We start from the raw sequence: 24677 nt of genomic DNA, 5'->3' as shown, positions 1-24677 counted from the left end.
ATTTGATAAACATGATGTGATGCTATTGTGTATTTTATGATTTTGTGGGGTTAATGTAAAAAAAAAGGTTAAATCAATGTTGTTGAACGAGTAAGCTCTTATGGAATGATGATCTTTCACTAGTGAGTGAATTTCAAAAGCATCACTCAGTGAAATGAAATGTAACTTTTTAGGTTTTGTGGATGGTGTGGATTCTCTTTGGACCCAATTTGTGTTTGGGTTTCGTTTACTCCAGAGCCAAATACCCAGGAGAACCTTTCACTGACAGTAAGTATTCTTTGAAACCATAATAACACTTTTATTGTGCAAAATAATTCCTGAAAGACTACTCTGAAGTATATCCCGCCTCGCCAGCCTCCGATTTGATTTGAGGTGGTATAGCTAATATGCAGTGCGACTGTTTGTCCACTGATCGTCTGTTTTTTGTGACACTTCTTGATGTAAAATTTGTCTGTTTTTTGTGACACTTCTTGATGTGAAACATTTTAGTTAAGACATTACCTTTGCCTGACACCCACTATTGTTTTTGTGAAACCTTTATTCTATTTGTGAAAATCCAACAGAGGTACATTTTTGTATGTTTTCAGACTTTAACCCATATTAGACCTGGTCCACTTTGAAAACCACTAGACCAATACCTCTCAAATCTGGACTGGATTAATCTACTGACCCCAAAGATTTATAAAAACACAGTTTGTGATCTGCGAAACCTTTATTGTATTTGTGGAACTCCAATAACGGCTGATAACCAGTATCAATTATGACATCAGATTATTACTGCAACCAATAAGAAAAATATACTTGAAAACCAGTGAAATTATCTGTCAATGCAGCAAGTAAATTTTACTTGGTAAGAAATCCTAAATTAAGATTTCTATGTGTAGAAATAATCAGGACCTTTAAAGGGATAGTTTGGATTTTTTGACATTAAGTTGTATGACATTCCCATGTGCATTGGACTGCTGGAACAGTGACTTAATGTTGGCCCAGTGGTTAGCATGTTGGCCACACAGTCAGGAGATTGGGCAGATGTGGGTTTGAATCTCCGTTGCATGCTAGGTTGTCTATATGTGCCCTGCAATTGGCTGGTGACCAGTCCAGGGTGTACCTCGCCTCTTGCCCGAAGTCAGCTGGGATAGGCTCCAGCATACCCGTGACCCTTGTGAGGATAAGCGGCATGGAAGATGGATGAAAGTGAAATATTAGTGCAAAATGAATAAGCTGTATCCTTGAAACTCACTGATGTTGAAATAAGCCCAAATTCTTCTTAGAAGTAGGCCAATATATATCTTAACTCATGTTATTAAAAATCACTAACAGAAGTGCTAATTTGATAACATCAATATTTATTTTCTTTAACCGGTACACCAAGTTGCGCATTCGTCTGTATTGGTCATCAAAAATTGTTTACAGTATGTCATTACCTTTCTGTTTAATAAACTGAATGTCAAAACATTGTTGCTTGGCAGTTCCTAAATTAAGCATCCTGTGGATGTTGTGGAATTTTTAAACAAGATTTTATTGGCTTAATTTTAAGATTTCTGAACTAAACTAGACAAAAGTAAACACTCATTCTAAAATTACGGTTATACTATAAAGTCAGTGAATAAATAGCCCTTAAAACTAGGGAAATTATCTGACATGTGTAGGAATATGATTTTACATCTTGGCAATATAGCCACCCTTCTTTTCAATAACACGGGAAAGCCTTCCATCCATAGAGTCTGTCAGTTTCTTGATCATTTGACCATCAACTTTTTGTGCAGCAGCAACCAAAGCCTCCCAGACACTATTTTTTTCTTCACTGTAAGTCTTATGTTTAAGTGCCCACAAGTACTCAATAGGGTTTAGGTCATGTGAGCAAGGAGGTCATGTCATTATTTTTTAAAACCTTTTTAAGTCTTTTGTTAGGTTAGCCAGGCGGTGGAGTACTTAGATGCATGAGATGGAGCAATGTCCTGCATAAAAATCATGCTGCTCTTGAAAAATGCACACATTTTTCTGTACCACTGTGTGAAAAAAGTGGCACTAGGTTTGGGAGTTGAGTTTGAGTCCATCTTCAACCTGAAAAGGCCCAACAAGCTCATCTTTTAATAATTCCAGCCCTTACTAGTACCCCACCTCCACCCACCATCAAGAGTCACTCTCATCTCATCAGTCCATAAAACTGTTTTCAGATATTTCTTGGCCAAGTCATAGCCTTTCAACTAGTGTGTCTTGTTCAGTGGTGACTGGGTTTTAGCCTTTAATTAGCCTAGAAAGAAACCATTACATTTTCCGACATGGCATGAAAAAGGAATAAGTTGTATGACAAATATTATAAAAGGAAACAACTTTATCTCATTCAATGACCTTGTTACGCAGTATGGAATAAACCATAACAAATTTCTTGAATACATACAAGTTAAATCTATAATTAGAGAAAGTTTCAGTAATATATAATGGGATTGAAATCCCACCGTTGACATTTGAAGTTGAAGTTTTAAAAATATCTGCCCCTTAGACATTATCAAAATTATATATTCTACTTTCAAAAAATAACAACACAGTCAGCGTTCCAATCTCCAAATGGAACTCAGATTTCTCTACAAGCTGCGACCAAGAATTCTGGAAGCAAATATATCTCAATGCTTCCCGGTTAATGAAAAAACCCAATCTACAATTGGTTCAGTTTAAAATCTTTTATAAAGTACATTACACAGGACATAGAATGTTTAGAATGGGCTTAACTGACTCTAACATCTGTGCACACTGCTCAGACCATAAAGTAGATGACTACTTAAACTCCATGTGGTCCTGTGCTCCCATTAATAATTTGTGGTGCGCAGTATGTGAGGACCGATCTTTGGCTCTTGGGATCTTCATTCCTACTTCCCCTTTATTTTGCTTTCTGGGTGATCTCTCCACAATCAATGTAGAAACAAACAATCCCGAGGCGGGGTGAGTCCTTATTACTTATTGGCGGGGGGCTGCCGGGCGGTCTCCGTTACCTGCTGGTGTCTGGCTGGTCTCTGTTTCCTGGCTGGCGGCTGTCTGCCTGCCTCCGGGGTGTCTCCCTTGGCATGTTGGTGGCTGGGCGGGGGGTGGGGTGATGGTTTGTCTGCAGCATGGCAGGGGGCAGGGCGGGCGGGGGCGTGTGCTTCGGCGTCCGGTGGGGGGTCACTCCTCTAGTGGGCCCTGTTGTGTGGTGCTTACTTTTCTGTCTCTCATTGGCGGTTCTGGCCTCCGTGCTTTGTGGGTGTGGCCGTGCTCTGCTCTATGTGGGGTCCGGTTCTCCTGTGGTCACTATGGTGCGGCTCCTGGCCAGCCGTGGTTGTGTGTGTGTGTGCCGCGTGGGCGCAGTTCCTGCTGCTCTGGTGGCGCTCGGGTCTGTTTTGGGGCGTGTGGCTGGTCCGTGGTGTTTGGGGGTGGCGCTGTGGACGCTGCCACCAGTGGGGCTCCGGTGTTTGGGGTACTGGGGGTACAGTCTCTGCGGCGTTGGGTGGACCGGACTGGGCGTCCTGGCAGGGCGGGTAGGGCCAGTGGTGTGTCCTGCAGCTGTAGCTTGCCCGAGCCTGTGCTGTGGTCTGTCGGTCATGTGTCCTTAGTCCCCCCCGCTCGGTTTGGGTGGTGTCGGGGGATTGGCATCGGGGGCCCTCTTCCTTCCTGTTCCGCTGCACCAGTTCACATACATATATAATTTTGGGGGGTGGTCTGCGGTCGGGCATAGTTTGGAGTGGAGTTGCCCTGCAGAGGCTCCTTTGTCCCTGGCATGCCTCTGACTCTGTCGCCTCTAAATTTTAATCGCACAATAGACACTTAGGGTTTGGGGGGGCTGGGCAGGTGAGGGGGCCACCGTACTTCAGCTGTCCCCCAATTTTAATTGCATCGTTAGCTGTCATCCACATACATCCCTATCGTAGATATGCACACACATACACCCCTCAGGGACAAAGAGACCAGTCCTTCAGAGCTGTCCTCTTATATTTATTTATACTTTTAATTGAATAATAGACACAATCCCATTTTATTACATACACGGGTGGAGCAGGCTGGATTGGGGTACCTCCTGTCTGTTCCACGGCGCCTGTCTGCCAAGGGCGGGGATGTGGCTGAGGACTTGGCTGTCGCGGCGTGGTGGGTCGCCCAGGGTGGCCTGGCTTGTGGGGTATTTTTGTCTGGTTTGCCTGCCCTTCCCATGGAAGGGTGAATGGAACTCGCACTTTTCCGCCTTCACTTACAGGCGGTTCTCTAAGAGGCCTTGCAGCATCCGTCGCACATGTTTCACATGTTCCTGCAAAGAATTGGAAAAGATTAATATATCATCTGATGTGTAATGATGATCCAAGATGGCGCCGGTGTGTCTGGCTCACCGCTTCCCTCAGCTCACTGTGATCGGTTTTATTGTTATTTTTTCATTTGTCATGAGGACCATCGACTCTCTGCTGGTGTATAACCGTCAGGAACTACTTGAAATCCAGGACATTGGAGCCGCTTGTGCGAAACAAGAGGAATGGGGTCAGATAAACCGCGTCCTTCGTACCTGTCTGACGTTCCAGAGTTTCTGCTTCGAGCAGAGCCGTCGCTTTCCAGGAAACGTGGACGCCGGGGGGCACGAGGTGGAAGACTGGTGAAGCTCAAAGCTTGGCTGGCACTTTCTCCCGAGGCAGTAAGGTTCCCACATAATGTAACGATGGACTTTGAGGATTGTTTTCGCCGCTTCATCTCTCGGCATTTTCTCACCTCTGTTGGGGCCTGGCTGGTGGTCATCGTTGGGCGGCGCGCCGAGCGTTATGCGCTGCGCCCTCGCCGCCCTGCTTAGGCTTCAGGCGGCGTGAACCCCGGCAACTTCCGGCTGCTGAACCGGGCAGCTTCGGCGGCTCTTAAGGTTTCAACTAAGTGTGCACTGGTGAATGCGAGGTCAGTTTCAAATAAGACTTTTGTCTTCCAGGACCTCTTTAAAGCGCATTCTTTGGATTTATTATTTGTTACTGAGACCTGGATTAATGCCGGTGAGTCCCCTTCCTTCTCTGAGCTGTTGCCTCCCGATTGTACATTCATTAACACGCCAAGAACTACTGGCTGTGGAGGAGGCATCGCTACTATTTTAAAAACGTCCTTACACCATAAGCCATTGTCCATGGTGTCTTTCTCCTCATTTGAGTTGAGTTGCTTCGAACTGCGACAACTGAGCCGGTGTTGTGCGCGGTCATTTACAGACCACCCAAACACGACAATGATTTTATCCGGGATTTTTCTGACTTTATCGCTGCAATGTTGATAAAGTTTGACAGAATTTTAATTGTGGGTGATTTTAATGTTCATGTCTGCTGCCCTTTTACGCCTATGGCGAAAGACTTTCTAGAGTTGGTGGAGGCTTTAAATTTGGTACAAAATGTTACAGGAGCTACACAAATATACAGACACACTTTAGACCTCATGGACTGGCTGTTGATAATGTCTTTATTGGGGATGCAGTGTTCTCTGACCATAGTCCGGTCATGTTTGATTTTGATTTGCACTGCAGTGCCACCCTGCCTGCTCCTACTTGCCTTGGCCGTTTCATCAAGCTTGACACAGCCTCTGCCTTTGCCTCTCTGTTCGCCACTGCATCTCGGGTTGCAATGGCTCCAGACGCAGTTCCACAGCCACCAGCCTTGGCGTCATAATTGATAGTGATTTTAAACTTAATAATCTTATCATTGCGACATTTTGAACAAGCCATGCACGCTTTTATTTCGTCACGTCTGCACTACTGTAATGCCCTTTACTCTAGAATAAGCCATAAATTACTCTCTCGCTTACAGTTAGTCCAGAACTCTGCAGCACGGCTTTTAACAGGAACCAAAAAGAGGGAGCATATTACCCCAATTTTAGCTTCCCTGCACTGGTTGCCTGTGCGTTTTAGAATTGATTTTAAGATTTTATTGTTTGTTTTGAAGGCGTTGAATGGGCTGGCCCCGCAGTACATCTCGGACCTCATCCAAATTTACACTCCAGCGCGCACATTGAGGTCCGAAGGCCAGCTCCAACCGAGCCTTTTCCGTAGTTGGCTCAAAGCTGTGGAACACTCTCCAACCCTTATGTAAAAACGGCCCCCACAATTGAAAGCTTTAAGTCTCGTCTTAAAACCCACTTTTATTCTCTGGCTTTTAACTCCGCGTGAGTTGTGTGGTCCTCTGTGTCTTTTATTATTTTTTAGTTTTAATGGTTTTATTTACTTTAGTTTTAATTTAATTTACTTATTTATTTTTTACCTACTTCTTGGATTTTTTGCTTTTATTGTTTTTACTTCTTGTTTTAAATATTTTACTGTTGTACGTTTCTTTGTTTTTATTTGATCTTTTAGTTTTTACTGTAGTAATTTTTACTTTTACTTATTATTTATGGTTTTGCTAGTCTGTGCAGGATTTTAGAAACAGTGTTTATAAAACGTGCTGTATAAATAAAGTGGATTGGATTGGATTGGATCTAAGTACCTGTACACAAAGCATATTTGGTTTAGCATATGTCTGAGAACATAATTTATGAGGTTTTGAAACATGGCCGGAGCATTAGTAAGTCCAAAAGGCATGACAAGATATTCAAAATGTCTGAGTAGAGTATTGAATGTGGTCTTCCACTCGTCCCCCTCCTTAATCCGTACAAGGTGATGCATGTCTTTTAAATCCATCCTTCCCAGCATGGATTGCGGCACTTGTTTTATAAATACTTACTAAAGTAGCTGTTTATTCTCCATAGTAGTAGTAGCAGTCCTATTTGTGTTGACACCGTGCTTGGAGGTATTGTTCAGTCAGTGACACCTCAACCCCACCTCTCCGCCAGACGTAGTGTTCAGTCCAGTCACCCCGCCCCCCACACAAACACACACCGTGTGAGAAACTCAGTGAAACTCAAACTGACTGAAAGAGTCTCTTCCTTTAAGCAAGCTAAAGTGCCACTGACCATCTCTTGTGGGTTCTTCTTGAGGGGTGGGGTACCTAAAAATAATGGAAGGGGAAACAGTGCCTCACATAAAACAAAAAGCAGAGACATTTTTTAGGCCCTTTGACGCTCCACCTTCTGTTCTTTTCACAGTGCATTCTACATCTCAGCATGTGGCAACATTTAGCTCCTGCAGGAACAGATGTTTTGAGCTGGTTGAGGTGGAGCCACCAAAGTGTCGTTGTGACAATCTTTGTAAGACCTACAATAGCTGCTGCGCTGACTTTGACCATCTCTGCCTCAGGACAGGTAATGTATTATTTTTGTTAAATGAACGAGTGGCTATGTTAAGAATAGTTTTATTCACTGCTGTCAATCACATTTTCAATGATTTTCTTTTAGCTCCTACATGCCACTTTCTTCTGCTTTGCGTACTTAGGAACTTAGGAACTTTTTACATTGACGTAGGATCTTAAAAAAAATGTGTGTTTCCGCAACATTACGCAGAATACCACCTTCCCCTGATAAAAGTTCCTCCCCGCAACTCGGTATGAGGTGTGCTGAAGAAAGCTGATTGTGCTTTCAGTTTGCTGATCTGTTGAGTGGCAAACATATTTGATTTTTACAAGCTTTAAGTGGACCATTTGGAAAATAGAGCAATGCGATACAAAACTGTGGAAGGATAGCTGACAAGCTGGTGCATCCAAATGTAGGACACACGTCCAAACAAAATGCTGGAAAGTTGAAGACACTCTGGCTGAAGAAAAAGTCGCAGGATCCAAAACATCTGGGAACATGAGATCACATGAGACGTGGTCATCTGTAAACAGAAAGGGGACCAAGCATCCTGCAGGAACATCCGAGGAATCTGTGTCCTCGCCATTGGAGACAAAGTTATGGTGAAGATCACGCCAGCAGATTGGCTGAACACATCTCAGAAACTGTGCTCCCAAAAGACCAGGGACCACATCTATAAAAATGTGCGTGGAAGTCTCCGTACGCCAGAACCCAATATGTGCGTGCGGATAAAAACATTCAGACCTATAAAAAGTGACATACACACACATTCAGGCAATTATAATATAATTATTTTATGAGGAACTAATGTTGTGTGTTAGTTCAAAGCACAACAAAAGAAGAGCCTGGCATTTGTGGAAAAAGAAACTATTAAGAGAGTAAATCTCTGCAAATAGCCCTGACACTATCCATACAAATAAAGGCCGTGGTAAATAAATGTTGCTATTGATGACATACTTGACACACGAAAATAAATTGATAAATTGTCCAAAGAAAAATTGTCCATGTAAAATTAAACCCTATAGAATAATTTAATTGACAACTTGATGTTTGTAATAACTAATATAAATTGAACACACAATATTATCATGATTAAAAAATAAAATGATGAAATATTCAAGCGCTGTGTTGTGTTTTTCATGTGTCTCTTAGTCCGGATAGTACACTGGTGCGTAATGGTGTTTATGATAAATGGCAAATTATATCCATCAGTGTCATGTCAAATCACAACACTTTCCACAAATGTTTTTAAGTCAGTAACGGTAACGGTGTGATGTTTTCATGCAATTATGGATTAATCTTTATTGGCTTCCATTGCATGTATATTTCTAACATTATTTCACTTCATCACTTAAAACGTGCATCTTCTTTTTGCCATGTCTCCAAAAAGTGCGTACTCAAGCTACAAAGGTGCCGTACTGGTCCGCACATTCTCATGTCAGGTTATGTTTTTATAGAACACATACTTTGCGTGGAAAACAGCATACGCAACTTTTCAGCCCTGTTTTGTGCGTATACAAGCTTTTATAGAAGAAGCCCCATATCCACCAAAGACACTGCCACTGTCTTCAGGCAGCTCATGGACAAGAGCAGAGAACATCACAAAGACCCACGTACCCTTCACCAATCTCAGCAAAGCCTTTGACACCACCACCACCGTGAGTTGCTGTGGAAAGTCCTCAGAACAGATCACTTCAAATTTAATAATACGCAAGTTAATAAGTCCAATCCTGTGTGTGTGTTTTTATCGCTCATCGTGCGTTGTGTTGAAAAACTGCATGGCGTGGGGGAGGAATCGTGCTCAGTCTTTCAGTGGAGCAGGACAGTGATAGTAATCTGCCACTGAAACTGCTCTTCTGTTGGGAGATGATGCCGTGCATTGGATGATGCACAGCATTGCTAAAACAAGTAAACACCAAGACCACGCAGCTTGAAACTCTGGTACTCAACAGATCAGCCTGGAAGGTCACTCGTGCCACTGCAGTTTCATAAATACACCACAATAACGAACAAACCGGTGTATCTCTGGTATCCGGGTGGGATGGGTGTGTGGCTCAAGGATCGGATTGAACGCCTACAAGAAGTGGCACCAGTGGTAGCGGTACTGAACCTTTTAAGACGTCTTTTCTGTGCCCTATGTGTTCTGTGCACATGAAGCTATGATGTCAACGCTGATCTATTGGTGTCGAATGTATGCAGTCAATTAAATTAATTACATGATATAGATTTATTATATACATAGATCAGTGGCTCTCTTTACTGCAAACAGAAGGTGGCTATGAGTGCAGTAAAGATCGCTGTGGGGAGATGCGCAATGAACACCATTCCTGCCACTGCTCAAATGACTGTCTCACCCAAGGAGACTGCTGCACCAACTACAAGACACTCTGTAGAGGTAAGTACTAAACTTGCATTTTTTATTTGAGAATTGCATTTATTGGAGAATTACCTGCCAGAAGTTTGCAGCTTTTTTATGTTTCATTTTAAAAGTCATTTATCATTACACAAAAGCAAAGCACATTTTTTGTTTTGCATTTTGTTTCCTTACTGTACCCAAAATGAATCATGACCTTAAAACCAAGGTAGGCACCGAAATGTGATTATCCAGCCATACATCCATCTTCTTCCGCTTAGCCGATGTCTGGTCATGGAGCAGCAGCCTAAGCAGGAAAGCAGGACTTCCCTTTCCTCAGGTACTTCGTCCAGCTCATCCCGGCGGATCCCAAGGCATTCCCAGGCCAGTTGAAAGACATGGTCTCTCCAACGTGTCCTCCTATCGGTCGGCCGTGCCCTGAATATCTCCCCGGGGAGGCGTCTGGGAGGCATCCTGACAAGATGCTCGAGTAACCTAATCTGGCTCCTCTCAATGCAGGGAGTGTCTCACGGATGACAGTGTTTCTCACCTTATCTCTAAGGGAAAGCCCTGCCACCCTATGGAGAGAACGCAATTCGGCCGCTTGTACCCGCCATTTTGTCCTTTCAGTCACTTTCCAAAGCTCATGGCCATAGGCGAGGGTAGGAATGTAGATCGACCGCTAAATTGAGAGCTTTACCTTTCGGCTCTCAGCTCCCTCTTCACCACAGTGGACTGATGCAGAGTCTGCATCACTGCAGACACCAATCCGCCTGTCGATCTTGCATTCCATCCTTCCCTCACTCGTGAACAAGACCCTGAGGTACCTAAACTCCTTCACTCGGGGCAGGATCGCATTCTCGACCTGAGATGGCACTCCACCCTTATGTGGAAGGAGATGTTTCTAATGCATTGGTCAGCCAAGAACCTGCGCACGATCTGCACCCCCAACAAGGGGGGCGTGTATATATATATATATATATATATATATATATATATATATACACATATATATGTACATATATATACACTCCTTATCAAAATCTTAAGACCAGTTGAAAAATTGCTAGAATTTGCATTTTGCACATTTGGATCTTAATGAGGTTTTAAGTAGAGCTACAATATGCAAAAACAAGAAGGGGGAGTGAGACAAAAAGCATTTTGAAAAAGTAATTTATGAACGGAAATAGGCTGTTTATTACCTGATCAAAAGTTTAAGACCGCAGGCTATAAAAGCCAATATCTGCTCAAAATTTTCATTTTCTGTCAGGCATTCACACTGTCATGCCCTCCTGATCGCTAAAGCTAAGAAGCTTTCTCTTTTTGTACATGGTCGGATTGTCCAGCTGCCTAAACAAGGCCTCTCGCAGTGTGCCATCGCTGCTAAGGTTGGGGGCAGTAAGACAGTCATTCTACATTTTTTGAAAGATTCTGAGCATTATGGAACAAAACAGTCAAGTGGTAGACCCAAAAAAAATCACACCTGCGCTGAGCCAGAGGATCCAATTGGCTGTCCATCAAGACACAGGGCGGTCTTCGACCCACATTAAGGCCCTTACTGGTGCAGACTGCAGCGCAATAACCATCAGACGGCATTTGCAAGAAAAGGGTTTAAAAAATGAGTTCAAAGACCTTGTCTCCTTCAATACCACAAAACTGCCCGTTTAGACTTTGCCAGGGAGCATCAAACATGGGACATTGAAAGGTGGAAAAAAGTTGTATTCTCTGATGAGAAAATGTAGCTTGACGGTCCAGATGGCTTCCAACGTTACTGGCATGACAAGGAGATCCCACCTGAGATGTTTTCTACCTGCCACAGTGGAGGGGGGGTCCATCATGGTCTGGGGTGCTTTTTCATTCAGTTTCATTCACACTGGAGCTTCAGGTGGTGCAGGGTCGTCAAATGGCGGTTGCTTAGTGCAGATGTTGCAGTGGGCATCCCTCATGACTGAGGGCCCTTGTCTGTGTGGTAACAACTGGGTTTTACAACATGACAACGCTGCGGGTCACAATGCTCGCTTGACCAAGGACTTCTTCAGGGAGAATAACATCACTCTTTTAGACCATCCTGCATGTTCCCCTCATTTAAATCCCATAGAGAACATTTTGGGATGGATGGCAAGGGAAGTTTATAAAAATGGCCATCAGTTCCAGACAGTTGATGCCCTTCGTGAAGCCATCTTCACCACTTGGAGCAATGTTCCCACTAGCCTCCTGGAAACACTCGCATCAAGCATGCCCAAACCAATTTTTGAAGTGATTAACAAGAACGGTGGAGCTACTCATTACTGAATTCGACTGAGAAGATTTTTTGTTCTGGTTTGGAGAGTTTTTTGTTATTTTTTGAGCGATGGTCTTAAACTTTTGAACAGCCTATTTCAGTTTGTTTTCAATAAATGACTTTTTCAATATGCTTTTTGTCTCACCCCCCCTTCTTGTTTTTGCATGTTGGGCTCTACTTAAAACCTCATTAAGATCCAAATGTGCAAAATGCTAATTCTACCGATTTTTCTGGAACTGGTCTTAAGATTTAGATCAGATTTAGATCAGGAGTGTATATGTCTAGACAATTATATGTACACACAATATATGCTTTGTGTTATTATTTGCCATTGGTTTCAACATATCAGCTTTTTGTCATTGTGCCTTTTGATGTATTTTTATCATTTTTGCTCTTTTTTAAAATTTTGTTTAGTTTCTGCAGTGATGCAGTGACAAATGAGCCACAGGCTGCAGATGGCCCCTGAGCTGCACTTTGGGCGCCCGTACACCCCTACTTTTGTGGCTCTTGGTCGGGGTTGGGCTTTGTGGCGTCGGTTTCATGAGCAAACCACAACTCTTATTTGGCTTCTTGGCTCAGTGTAGTGGGCAAGCGATGCAGACTGAGGAGAGTGGGGCTGGTCAAAGCGCTACAACAGTCAGCATCTAACGAGCGGCGGCGTCGCAGCACAAAAATATTTTTTTTGGAGGTGCACATCTATGTTATATTTGTGCCTTAACTTTGAGGTAGCAAAGGCAAATTTTGGGCCCTATTGACGTGCAACAATTACTGTTGTATGCGCAGGCACATGACTGCATGTGCTCTGTCACTTCCTCCCTGTCTCGCGCGACCTTTTTGCTAGCGCGGTGGGGCAAGTCGGTGTACTAGTGTACCTCTGGCCAGGTTTGGGGGACTGGGCTCCTTGCTGGAGCTTGCAGATTTTGAGCCCTATTAACGTGCCACAGTTACTGTTGTATGCGCAGACACATGACTGCATGTGCTCTGTCACTCCCTCCTTCTCTCACTCGACCTTTTTGCTAGCGCCGGGGGGCAAGTCGGTGTACTAGTGTACCTCCGGCCAGGTTTTGGGGATTGGGCTCCTTGCTAGGACTTGCGGGATGCTGCTTTTATAGCGGTGAGGCGTACGTGCGTGTTAAGTGGACAAAATGCATGCCTGTTAGTCGCTCTCCGGGAGATAAGGGCACTGATGTGACAATGCATTTTTTTTCAAATGTTCTTGCGATTGACTGGCAAACTCCCAAAGATCGACGAGTAGTTCATGATCGACGGATTGGCGACCCCTGTTCTAATGTATCTGAAACACATGTTGTGGAAACTGAGTGTCTTTTATATGTGTATGTGTATATCCATATACCTGTTTTTTTCAGGAGACACTTCATGGCTCCAGGATGAATGTGATGATTTGAAGACCGCACAGTGCCCTGCAGGGTGCGTTACTATGAGCACCTCATCAAACTAGCATGTTATTCATCAATATTTGTTCTAATTTCAAAAACATTCAGGTTGTTTTATTTTGTATCCAAATGGTGTATGTAAAAATGTCTTTACTGTCCTTGCAGATTTGTGCGTTCACCGCTCATCATTCTCTCAGTGGATGGTTTCAGAGCTTCTTACATGAAGAGAGGAGATACTGTCATACCGAACATTGAGAAACTCAGTACGTATTCAAGTATTTGATGATCAATTTGTTTAAGTCACCGTTTATAGCTTCATGAATATAATGGATTTGTTAATGCTTTTCCTTTCCCAGGAACATGTGGCACCCATGCTCCATATATGAGACCTGTGTATCCGTCCAAGACCTTTCCCAACCTCTACTCACTGGCAACGGTATATTTTATATTAAAAACCAGCTTATTGTTAAATATCTGTCAGGTTCAAACTCCTGTGACACTTGTAAAACACAGCAAAATTACAGAAGAGACAAGACAACAAGCATATCTTTTTACTCGCGAGGAGAACGAAGGAACGTACCAGAGCTACATTCCCAGACCGCTCTGACGTTCTCTGAGCTCTCGCTTTTTATTTGGGTATTCCCTATCTACAAGGTTGTGCAACTCTAAGGGATGGGGTGAGCAACGCAGCTGCACAACTGTACTTGTCTTTTTCTATGTGTGTGCGTCTCTTTGACAGTTATCAGTAATACATGTATGGTATGAATCACATTTCAGCACAGCCTCGAAGGACATCGGTTAGTATGCGACTGTATCCTTTGAGTCAGCAGACACCGTGGCGCCATGAGTCGTCACTTTCTCTGTTGCTGGGTCACCACTGCATTCCTAAAAAAGACATTCCTAATGGCCAACACACTCTAATGCTAATACGATATATGAGTGATAATTATATTGCTGGTTAATTTATGTCCAGTTCCAACAATGTCCCTGTCAAAAGTTCCACAATACCACCGACTGACCAGGACAGGGCAGTCATCCATCCATCCGTCCTGTCCTGATAATCTTCTAATTATAATCGGCATACAAGTTCAGATCTACTTGTGATTACAACAATCTCCTGAAGTGGAAGACGAGATGGTAGATGCAAACCCTGCATCTACCAGGCTCATCTCCAGTGGAACCATCATGTGTTTTTTGGCCAATATGATAATATTCTTTTACCAAGGAAAGTTAGGGGTCGGGTGAATGTTGTTGGTTTTTTTACCTTGATAACTTTGGTTGACCTGCGGCAAGGTTTTAGGGTAAATGAGAATACTGCTGGAAAAGGAATACTTAACTGTAAGGAATTCACAGTTCTAAATTCCCCTATTCGAACTAAAGGTCATCATTTTGACTTTCAGGGTCTTTATCCAGAGTCTCATGGTATTATTGGTAATTCCATGTATGACCCTGTCTTTGATGCCACCTTCACCCTGAGAAGTCGAGAGAAACTTAATCACCGCTGGTGGGGAGGACAACCAGTAAGCATTCCGCCGCAATCCCAATCTATCTAAGCAAACCGAGTTGGCCTCTGCCTGCATTCACTTGCTAAATCTCTGATATTGTCATGTTAATAGATTATGTTTATGATTGTTTATGTTTATGATTATGTTTTTTTTAGATCTGGATCACAGCTCTCAAACAAGGACTGAAAGCAGCCACTTTCTTCTGGCCTGGGTAAGTTCTTACTCATCCATTTGCCTACAATATCTACCTACCTACCTATCTATCTACACTGCTGATCAAAATTTTAAGACCAGTTGAACAATTGCAAGAATATACATTTTGAACTGTTGGAACTTGAGGAAGTTCAAAGTAGAGCTTCAAAATGCAAACATTTTTTAGTAAGTAATTCATTGCAAACAGTCATTAAAGTGAAATAGGCTGTTGATCGTAAATACATCAAAAATGTGGATTTAATATGATTTAGTGTCAGGTATTCACACTGTCATGATCTCTTGATGGCAAAGGCAAAAAAAGTTTTCCATCTTTGAACGTGGTGGGATTGTTGAGCTGCATATGCAAGGCCTCTCGCATCGCGCCATTGCTGCTAAGGTTGGGCGCTGTAAGAACAGTCATTTGAAACGTCTTGAGGCTCATAGAACAAAAAGACAAGTAGTAGACCCCAAAAAAATGTCACCGGCCCTGAATTACAGAATCCCATTGGCTGTCCGCCAAAACACGGGACCATCCTCGTCTCAAATGAAGGTTGTTACAGGTGCCGAGTGCAATCCAATAACCATCAGACGCCATGTGCCAGATTAAGAAGAAAAAACCTCTTCAAAGGCCTCGTCTCCTTCAACGCCACAAAATTGGCCGTTTGGAATTTGCAGGAGAGCACCAAACATTGGACATTAAAATGTGGAAGGAAGTTTTATTCTCTGATGAGAAAATGTAACCCTGACGGTCCTGATGGCTTCCAACGTTACTGGCATAACAACGAGATCCCACCTGAGATGTTTTCCATCCGGCACAGTGGAGGGGGGGGGGCATCAGGATCCTTCAGTGGAACAATGGAGCTTCGGGTTGTGCAGGGGCGTCAAACGGCAACTGGCAGTGTGAAAATGAAGATGCTGCAAGGGGCATCCCTCATGGCTGAAGGCCCTCATTTGTGTGGTAATGACTGGCTTTTTCAACAGGACAGTGCTACACTTCACAAAGGACTTGTTCCAGAGGAATAAATTCACTCTTTTGGACCATCCTGCATGTTCGCCTGATCTAAATCCAACTGAGAACATTTGGGGGTGGATGGCAATGGAAGTTTACAAAAATGGACATCAGTTTCAGACAGTGGATGCCCTCCGTGAAGCCATCTTCACCACCTGGAGCAACATTTCCACTAGCCTCCTAGAAACATTGGCATCAAGCATGGCAAGCTACAGTGGCATAAAGCAAGAATGGCACAGCTACTCATTCTGACTCCTTTTTTCAACATTTTATTTGTAGTTGGGGGAGGGGGGTAGGTTTTTTTTAGCTATGGTCTTAAACTTTTGATCAGCTGATGAACAGCCTTTAATGCTCGTTTACAATAAATTACTTGCTCAAAATATTTCTTGTCTCTCTCCCATTTGTTTGTGTATGTGGCATGCATTGATTACGCTTGTATATTTTGTCTTTTGCTCTTTTTCACATTTGTGCTTGCAGTTTGTAGTTTCCATGGCAATCTGTGTATATGTGGAGTCAGTGGAGTGGATTTGACGGGGCGGGGTTGGTACTCAACATTTTCTTCAGGTCTTTTTTTTGCATTTTGAAGCTGTACTTAGAAACTCCTTAAGAATCAACAGTGCAAAATGTACATTCTTGCCACTGCTGTTGACATTTAATCAGGAGTGTATGTCTGCCCCCACACTAAATTTAGAAGATCCTCCCATCAAGAAGAATCAGATAGTTGAAGACGATCTTACACTCTGGGTTGGATATTCTGTTAACCACAAGAGGAGCTTTACTTGGATGATATGCTCTTTAAGATACGATGGTGCTGAGAGCTTAGACGGGATTTAGAAACGTTTATGTTCTCTTGGTCTGCATCCCAGCCTACTCTTACTTTGGTCAATCCCTGTTTCTGTCTGGCGTTTCTTGTCTCTGCTCGATGTTTCAGGCAGCTTGAGCTGGTGACTGGGGGCGGAGCCACGAGGCAGGTGGATGCAAATGGCAACTATCATCATTCATAAGTCCACACCAGGAAGACGCCATATTATTCCTCATGGTTCCTCTGTGGTCACTGATGGTCTAGTGCAGGGGTCTCAAAGTCAACTTACCTGGGGGCTGCGAGGTAGAGTCTGGGTGAGGCTGGGTCGCATCAAGTATTCCAACAAAAAAAAAGGGTTTCAAGTATTCCAAAAAAAAAGAATACACCAATCTTCTCAGTATTTAATAATAACAGTTCAGAGAATGAATGGTTTTTCAGAACATAGGGTTCTCTTACCTTTTCCTTGCTGTCAGAAACCTTTCAGCGTTTCCTCTTACATAGCGTGGCTGGGAGTGCTTTTGGCTTCCCAGCATGCCTTGCAACTTGTTTTGTATTGTATTTGTATTTGTACTTTATTTGTCCCACAGCGGGGAAATTCACTTGTTACAGCAGCAAGCAAGATACGCAAGTAAAGAATACAGTGTAAAGAATACATATTGACTACAGCATGGTTCAGGTGGTGCAGGTGTTGTAGAGCCTGACAGCGGTCGGTATGAAGGACCTGCGGAACCTCTCCTTCTTACACCGTGGGTGTAACAGTCTGCTGCTGAAGGAGCTGCTAAGGGAACCCACAGTGTCATGTAGCGGGTGAGAGGTGTTGTCCATGATGGACGTCAGCTTAGCCAACATCCTTCTCTCCCCCACTTCCTCCACGGAGTCCAGAGGACTGTCCAGGACAGAGCTCGCTCTCCTGATCAGCCTATTGATCCTGCTCCTGTCCCTGTCCGTGCTGCCCCCTCTCCAGCAGCCCACAGCATAGAAGATGGCTGAGGCCACCACAGAGTCATAAAAGGTCCGTAAAAGAGTCCTGCACACACCAAAGGACCTCAGTCTCCTCAGCAGGTGGAGGCGACTCTGGCCCTTCTTGTAGAGGGCGTGGGTATTGACCGACCAGTCCAGTTTGTTGTTAAGGTGAACACCCAGGAATTTGTAGCTGTCTACCAACTCTATGTCCGCTCCCTGGATGTTCACCGGTGTGAAGTGTTTTGTAAAAAGTTTGTAAAGTTACGTGTTCAGGGTTAAGGTAGTTGTTGTTTATTATTCCCCATTGTAGTAGTTGTCCTATGTGTGTTTACTTACCTGTTCCATGTTGTTGCTGTCATTTTTCTGTTGGCACCGTGACTGTAGTTAGTGTCCCACACTATCCATTTCACTCTGTGGCAAGTTCTCTGAATTCAGTGTTGCCCATTGCCTGCACATTTGAAGATCCCTTATGTTAAAGTACCTATCTAAAATGCACAGGACACACTAAACTTTGATTTCAGGTAGGAGGCCACGAGTTTGGACCTCTGGTCTAGTGGGTAACTGGCGTGACTTCTGTTGCAGACAGTGCAGGGTAATGTGAGTGGCTTCTTTGTCTCTGTGTCTGCCCTGTGATTGACTGGAAGTCAGCTAGGATTGGCTCCAGCAGCCCGCGGTCCTGAACAGGATATTGTAAACGGATGGAGGGTTGCGTTCTCTCTTCTGTGCCACTTCTTCCATGTCTCCTTTTTGCATGCTACTAGCCTCCATGCTAAGTCTTTAATTCCTCGTCTTTTTGTAGCCATTAGGTATGTTTTTGTTTCTACTTCTTAATTTTTCTGCGGCTTCTTCCCGGACTGTCTTGTTGCTCCATTTCCTGCTTTTGTTTCCGAGTGTAAAGTCGTAGTTTTCTGCTCTTTTGGAATGTTTTGAGTTTATTACTCTTTCTTTTGGTTTGTACTTCATTTGTAACAGGGTTTTTTTCTTGCCAGAGGTGTGTGTATTGTTGCGCTACTAAGTCATAAACTGTTTTTGTACATCATTCATGACTTCATTACATACAGACCCTTTCCAAAAAATTAGAATGTCATGGAAAAATTGTTTAATTTCCATAATTCCATTCAAAAAGTTAAACTTTCATAGATTATAGATTCAGGGCCCACATTTTAAACGATTTCAAGTATTTATTGGTTTATTTTTACATAATTTGGGCTTCCAGCTCATTAAACCCACGAAAACAGGAATTCAAAAAATTAGAATACTGTGAAGAAATCAGCCCAAATTTTGCAGGGCATGAATGTTTTAAACTGAGTGTCACACACTAATCATCTACTAAACTCAAATCAACTGCACAGGCTTCCCCAGGTGTCATTAAATTGCTTCAGTTTGGTTCAATTGTCTCAGTTGGGTTCAATATGGGGAAGACTGCAGACATGACAACCGGCCAGAAGACCATCATTGATACCCTTCATAGGATGGGTAAGCCACAAAAGTACATAGCTAAGGAGGCTGGTTGTTCACAGAGTGCTGTGTCCAAGCATATCAATGGAAAGTCTAGAGGAAGGGCAAAATGTGGCAGGAGAAGATGCACCAGCAAAAGAGATGACCATGGGCTTCAGCGGATTATCAAACGGAAGATCCAAGAATCTGGCAGAGATCCAGAAAGAGTGGAATGAGGCGGGAGTCACAGCTTCAAAAACCACCACATTCAGACGCATCCGGGAGATGAGCTACAACTGTCGGGTTCCTCGGGTCAAGCCACTTCTGAACCTGAGCCAACGTAGGAAGCGTCTCCACTGGGCCAAGGAGAAGAAGGACTGGACTGTTGGCCAGTGGTCCAAGGTCCTCTTTTCCGATGAAAGTAAAGTGTGCCTTTCATTTGGGAATCAAGGTCCAAGGGTTTGGAGGAAGACGGGTGAGGAACAGAACCCAAGCTGCCTGAGGTCCAGTGTGAAATATCCACAGTCCGTCATGATTTGGGGTGCAATGTCCGGTGCAGGTGTTGGGAAACTCTGCTTTCTTAAATCCAAGGTCACCGCAACAGTCTACCAGAATGTTTTAGAGGACTTCATGATTCCTTCTGCTGAGGATCTGTATGGAAATGCAGATTTCATCTTCCAGCAGGACCTGGCCCCTCCCCATACCGCCAGAAGCACCAAAACCTGGTTTGATGCCCATGCCATCACAGTGCTTGACTGGCCAGCCAACTCACCGGACCTAAACCCCATTGAGAATTTATGGGGTATTCTCAAGAGGAAAATGAGGGGCACCAGACCCAACAACAAAGAAGAGCTGACAGCAAGCATTAAGGAAATCTGGGCTTCCATAACTCCCAGGCAATGCCACAGGCTGATTGCTTCAATGCCACGTCGCATCGAGGCAGTGATTAAGGCAAAGGGATTCCCAACCAAGTATTGAAGATTGACATATCGTTTTGAAAGTACCATATTTTGATTGATTTGAAACTGAGAAGTAAATGGTGATTTCTTCACGGTATTCAAATTTTTTGAATTCCTGTTTTCGTGGGTTTTATGAGCTGGAAGCCCAAATTACGTAAAAATAAACAAATAAACACTTGAAATCGTTTAAATTGTGGGCCCTGAATCTATAATCTATGAAAGTTTAACTTTTTGAATGGAATTATGGAAATTGAACAACTTTTCCATGACATTCAAATTTTTTGGAAAGGGTCTGTATGTCTGAATCTAGAATCTAGATAGGGATAGGCATAGATAGGGAACCAATGCAATGAAACTGATGACCAAACAGGGGTGTCCAAACCTTTTCCACCGACGGCCACATAGTGAAAAAACAAAGGATGCAACTTTGCCACTGTTATATTTTGTAAAACAATACATGTAGATATGCTAAGAAGTTATATATATTTCAAGAAAAAAATGCATCTCAGCTTTGTCATATAGGTGAAAAAGCTTATCATTACTATCAACTTCAGTCTTTGCTCTTTTTTCACCCCATTTTTTAAAATTTTTCCAAATATTTCAACATTCTTCTTAAATAATCTTTGTAAATTTTCTTCTCATGACGTGGGCCGCACGGTGGTCTAGTGGTTAGCACGTTGGCCAATACAGGAACAGCCTAGAGATCGGGTTCGATTCTCCCCTGGGCATTTCTGTGTGGAGTTTGCATGTTCTCCCCGTGTGCGCGTGGGTTTTCTCCGGGCACTCCGGCTTCCTCCCCCATTCGTCAGCTGACGAAGCTCTTCGGATGAGGAGCGAAACGTCCGACACCTTCTTCACAGAAGTACAGATGACGTCTCAAGAAGCCTTTTCCTTGATCTCATAATTTAATTTTAAATGGTTGTTTAATAGTTAAATTTTATACTACTAAAATTACTTTTTTTTAAAAATAATATTACAAGCTTATTTTTGTAAAATTGGGACTTTTTTTCTTCTGAGCATACGGCTTTTTTCTCTTAATAATTTGACTTCATTATTGTAAAATTACTGCTGTTTTTTTCATAGCTCCATCCATTTTCTATACCGCTTCTCCTCATTAGGGTCGTGGGGGTATGCTGGAGCCTGTCTCAGCTGACTTTGGGCGACAGGCGGGGTACACCCTGGACTGGTCGCCAGCCAACCGCAGGGCACATACAGTATTGACCAGGGGTGGGCAAACTTTTTGACTTGCGGGCCTTTTTGAGTTAACAAAATTGTCCGGGGGGTCAGACTATATATTTGATACATGCACTCTATTTTACGCTTATAATTCTATCAGTCCACCTGGAATTATAGTGTCCTATAATCTGCTATATGTATGTGCTTGTGTCCCTTTTTTCAGGAGCATTTTAACTATCAGACCATATCAAATAAAAAAATTTAATTTTAAAGTTTTTTTTACTGAATAAGACACCCGGAATGTACATGAATAATGAATGTGATATACAATATGAACTACAAACGTTAAAACATTGACTATTAAAGAGTATGTGAATGTCCCTCCTTTTTTACTTACTAGACAGTGAAGTGGGTAGGTTAAGTTGGTTGTGTGACATGTTTATTTTTTTTTACTTGTGTTTGTTTGGAACCGTGCGTGAGGTAGTTGTCTGGACCGTTGCATGTGAAAAGCTACTTAAACCATCAAAAGGTTGTCTTAGATTGACTCTTAATTGCAAGTCATGTTGCCAGGTTTAAATACTTTGGAAGCAACTGGCGGGCCGGAATCAAACCCTTGGCGGGCCGCATGTGGCCCCTAGGGCTGTAATTTGCCCACCCCTGGTGTAGACAAACAATCATTCACACTCACATTCATACCTATGGACAATTTAGAGTCTCCAATTAACCTAACATGCATGTTTTTGGAATGTGGGAGGAAACCGGAGTACCAGGAGAAAACCCACACACACACGTGGAGAACATGCAAACTCCACACAGAAATGCCTCAGGGGAGAATCGACCCAGGTCTTCCCGATCTCCATACTGTGACTGTGTGGCCAACGTGCTAACCACTAGACCACCGTGCGTTTTTTTCAAAGCTGCTGTTTAAAAATTTTTCCAACTATTTAAACTTTGTAGTTGTAAATTTGCTTCTCGTCATTATAACTTAATTCCCATAATATTTTGACTTTATTTTTTCAGCATTGTAACTTTTTACACAACCTAATTTACCAAAAAAACACAACTTTATTTGTTCTTTTGTTTGTTTCTCATAATATTACAACTCAAAATAAATAACATTTTTCTTTGATATTTTAACTTTATGGTACGAAAATTATGTTATTTTTCCTAATAATATCACAATGTTATTCTCATACATTTCTGAATTTTTCTTGTTAGATTACAACACTTTTCTCTTAATATTTTGATTTTATTCTTGTAAAATTACTGCTGATTTGTCCATTTTTGCTGTTGTTGTTGTTTTACTTTTTTTGTTCAATTATTTTAGATTTACATTTTTAGAGTGTGCCGTGGGCCAAAAAAAAAACAGCCACGGGCCACACGTTGGACACCCCTGATGTAGAATATATCATCTTTTCAACCAGACAAGTGTGTAATTTTGCTCAAGAACTAACATTTAATGTCCTTGTGTCCTGTTTTTGTGTTTTTTTTAGTGCTGTACCACTGGAAAGGCGGATACTGACCATATTACAGTGGCTCTCTCTCCCTGAAGTAGACAGGTGAATTCATTTGTTCATGTTGTAAACTTGTTCTTTCTATGTTTGACATTTGGCTTAGTTTAACTTAGTCAGACATTGGTGTAACAAAGTCAGAAATCTGTCAAATGAAATTGTGCCTCATGCAAAGGAGACATTTCATTGATTAAAATGTATATTTCATTTGCAGAGGCTGTTGATTTTGTGAAAGGTCTAAATATCGTACACCAAAGTGTGGCTTGCGTCACATTCTAAAAATATAAACATTCTAAAAATATAAATTAACAATAGAAAAATGTACAAAAAAAAAAATCAGCAGACATGAAAGCAACAGCTGTAATTAGTCAAAAGGAGAATATAGTTGAATTCAAACAGAAAAAGTTGCAATTTTACGAGAATAAACTTGTAATATTATGAGGAAAAATACAGGAATAGTCATAACATTAGGAGAATCAAACAAAACAAAATAAAGTTGTAATTTTTGGAAAATTAGTTTGGGGGGAAAAGTTAAATAATATTAGGAAAATAAAGTCAAAATAAAGTTATAATATTACACGAAGAAAATTTAAAAAAAATTATTTTAGAAAAAAGTTGAACTACTTGGAACATTTTTAAAACAACAAAAATGGAGAAAAAAGGAGCAAAGGGTGAAGTTGATACTAAAACAGAAATACTGTGGCTTTTCAGCGTTGTTCTCATATATAAGTGTTTTAAGTTTGATTTTTTCATCCGCAAATAATACCACCTTTAAGTCCTTTGTTACTTTACAAATGTCATCGATGTACAAATTGAACAGTTTTGGTCCCAATATTGACTCCTGGGGTACTCCACACATAATATTTAAACTCCTAGATGTATATTCTCTTAACTTTACAAATTGCTTCCTGCTTGCTAGGTAGCTTTTAACCCAATTCAAAACTAATCCTCTAATTCCATACCTTTCTAATTTTGTATCAAAGGCTCCATAAATACTGCAACTGCACACCTTCTGTGGTCTATAGCGTTAGTGATTTCTTCTGTGATTTTGATCAGTGCCATAGAATTTGAAGTGTTAGCTCTGTATCCGTATTGACTAACTGCCAGTAAATCCATCCATCCATCCATTTTCTATACCGTTTCTTCCTTATTAGGGTCGCAAGGGCATGCTGGAGCCTATCCCAGCTGACTTCGGGCGACAGGCGGGGTACACCCTGGACTGGTCGCTAGCCAATCGCAGGGCACATATAGACTGCCAGTAAATCGTTATTATTAATACATTTGTCCAACCTGTTATTAGATAGCTTCTCGATAATTTTAGGAAATTCAGGTAATAAGAAAAATGGAACCACTTTAGCCATTTTCATTTTGTTAGGAAATTTTCCAGTCTGAAATGATAAGTTAATAATATATGCCAACGGTTCTACAATCTCATTGATGACCCTTTTAATTGTTACCATTTCGATTCCATTACAATCTGTTCATGTTTTTGCCTTAAAAGTTTTGACATTGTCAGTGATTTCCTTTTTAGTTGCAATAGTGAGAAACATGGAATTGAGATTCCTGTCTATAATATCACTCCATTCGTCCATTGTCCAGAGTTTTGGAATTTCTTCTTCCAGTTTTGGTCCAATATTTACAAAGTAATTGTTGAACATTTCACCTACCTCATTCATGTCATCCCTATTAGTGTTTCCAACCATAAAATAGTGAAGGTAGTCTGCTTTCCTAGTACTGTAATACTATTTAAGATATCCCAATTTGCTCTAAAGTTATTGTTATTCTTATCTAATAAATTATTATAATATTCCCTTGTTGTCAACTTATTTTTATATGTCTTATACTTTTTTTTTGCTTCTTTAGTTTGTTGAATGATAAATGTCCTGTATAGTGTG

General features: G+C 42.0%; 1 protein-coding gene across 1 annotated transcript in view; it reads left to right on the top strand.

Moving 5' to 3' along the window:
- Positions 1–24677, top strand: part of enpp2 (ectonucleotide pyrophosphatase/phosphodiesterase 2) — a 50423-nt gene that overhangs the window by 337 nt on the left and 25409 nt on the right. Inside the window, exons 2-10 of the mRNA XM_054780973.1 lie at positions 174–267; positions 7057–7212; positions 9470–9595; positions 13202–13262; positions 13394–13491; positions 13585–13664; positions 14629–14748; positions 14889–14944; positions 22765–22830. Of these exons, the coding sequence (XP_054636948.1) occupies positions 174–267; positions 7057–7212; positions 9470–9595; positions 13202–13262; positions 13394–13491; positions 13585–13664; positions 14629–14748; positions 14889–14944; positions 22765–22830 (857 nt within the window). The remainder of the gene's footprint in view (positions 1–173; positions 268–7056; positions 7213–9469; positions 9596–13201; positions 13263–13393; positions 13492–13584; positions 13665–14628; positions 14749–14888; positions 14945–22764; positions 22831–24677) is intronic.

Source organism: Dunckerocampus dactyliophorus, chromosome 7, assembly GCF_027744805.1.
Source record: "Dunckerocampus dactyliophorus isolate RoL2022-P2 chromosome 7, RoL_Ddac_1.1, whole genome shotgun sequence".
Classification (NCBI taxonomy): Eukaryota; Metazoa; Chordata; class Actinopteri; order Syngnathiformes; family Syngnathidae; genus Dunckerocampus; species Dunckerocampus dactyliophorus.
Note: the sequence above shows the minus strand (reverse complement) of the source record. Positions and strands in the feature narration are given on the sequence as shown.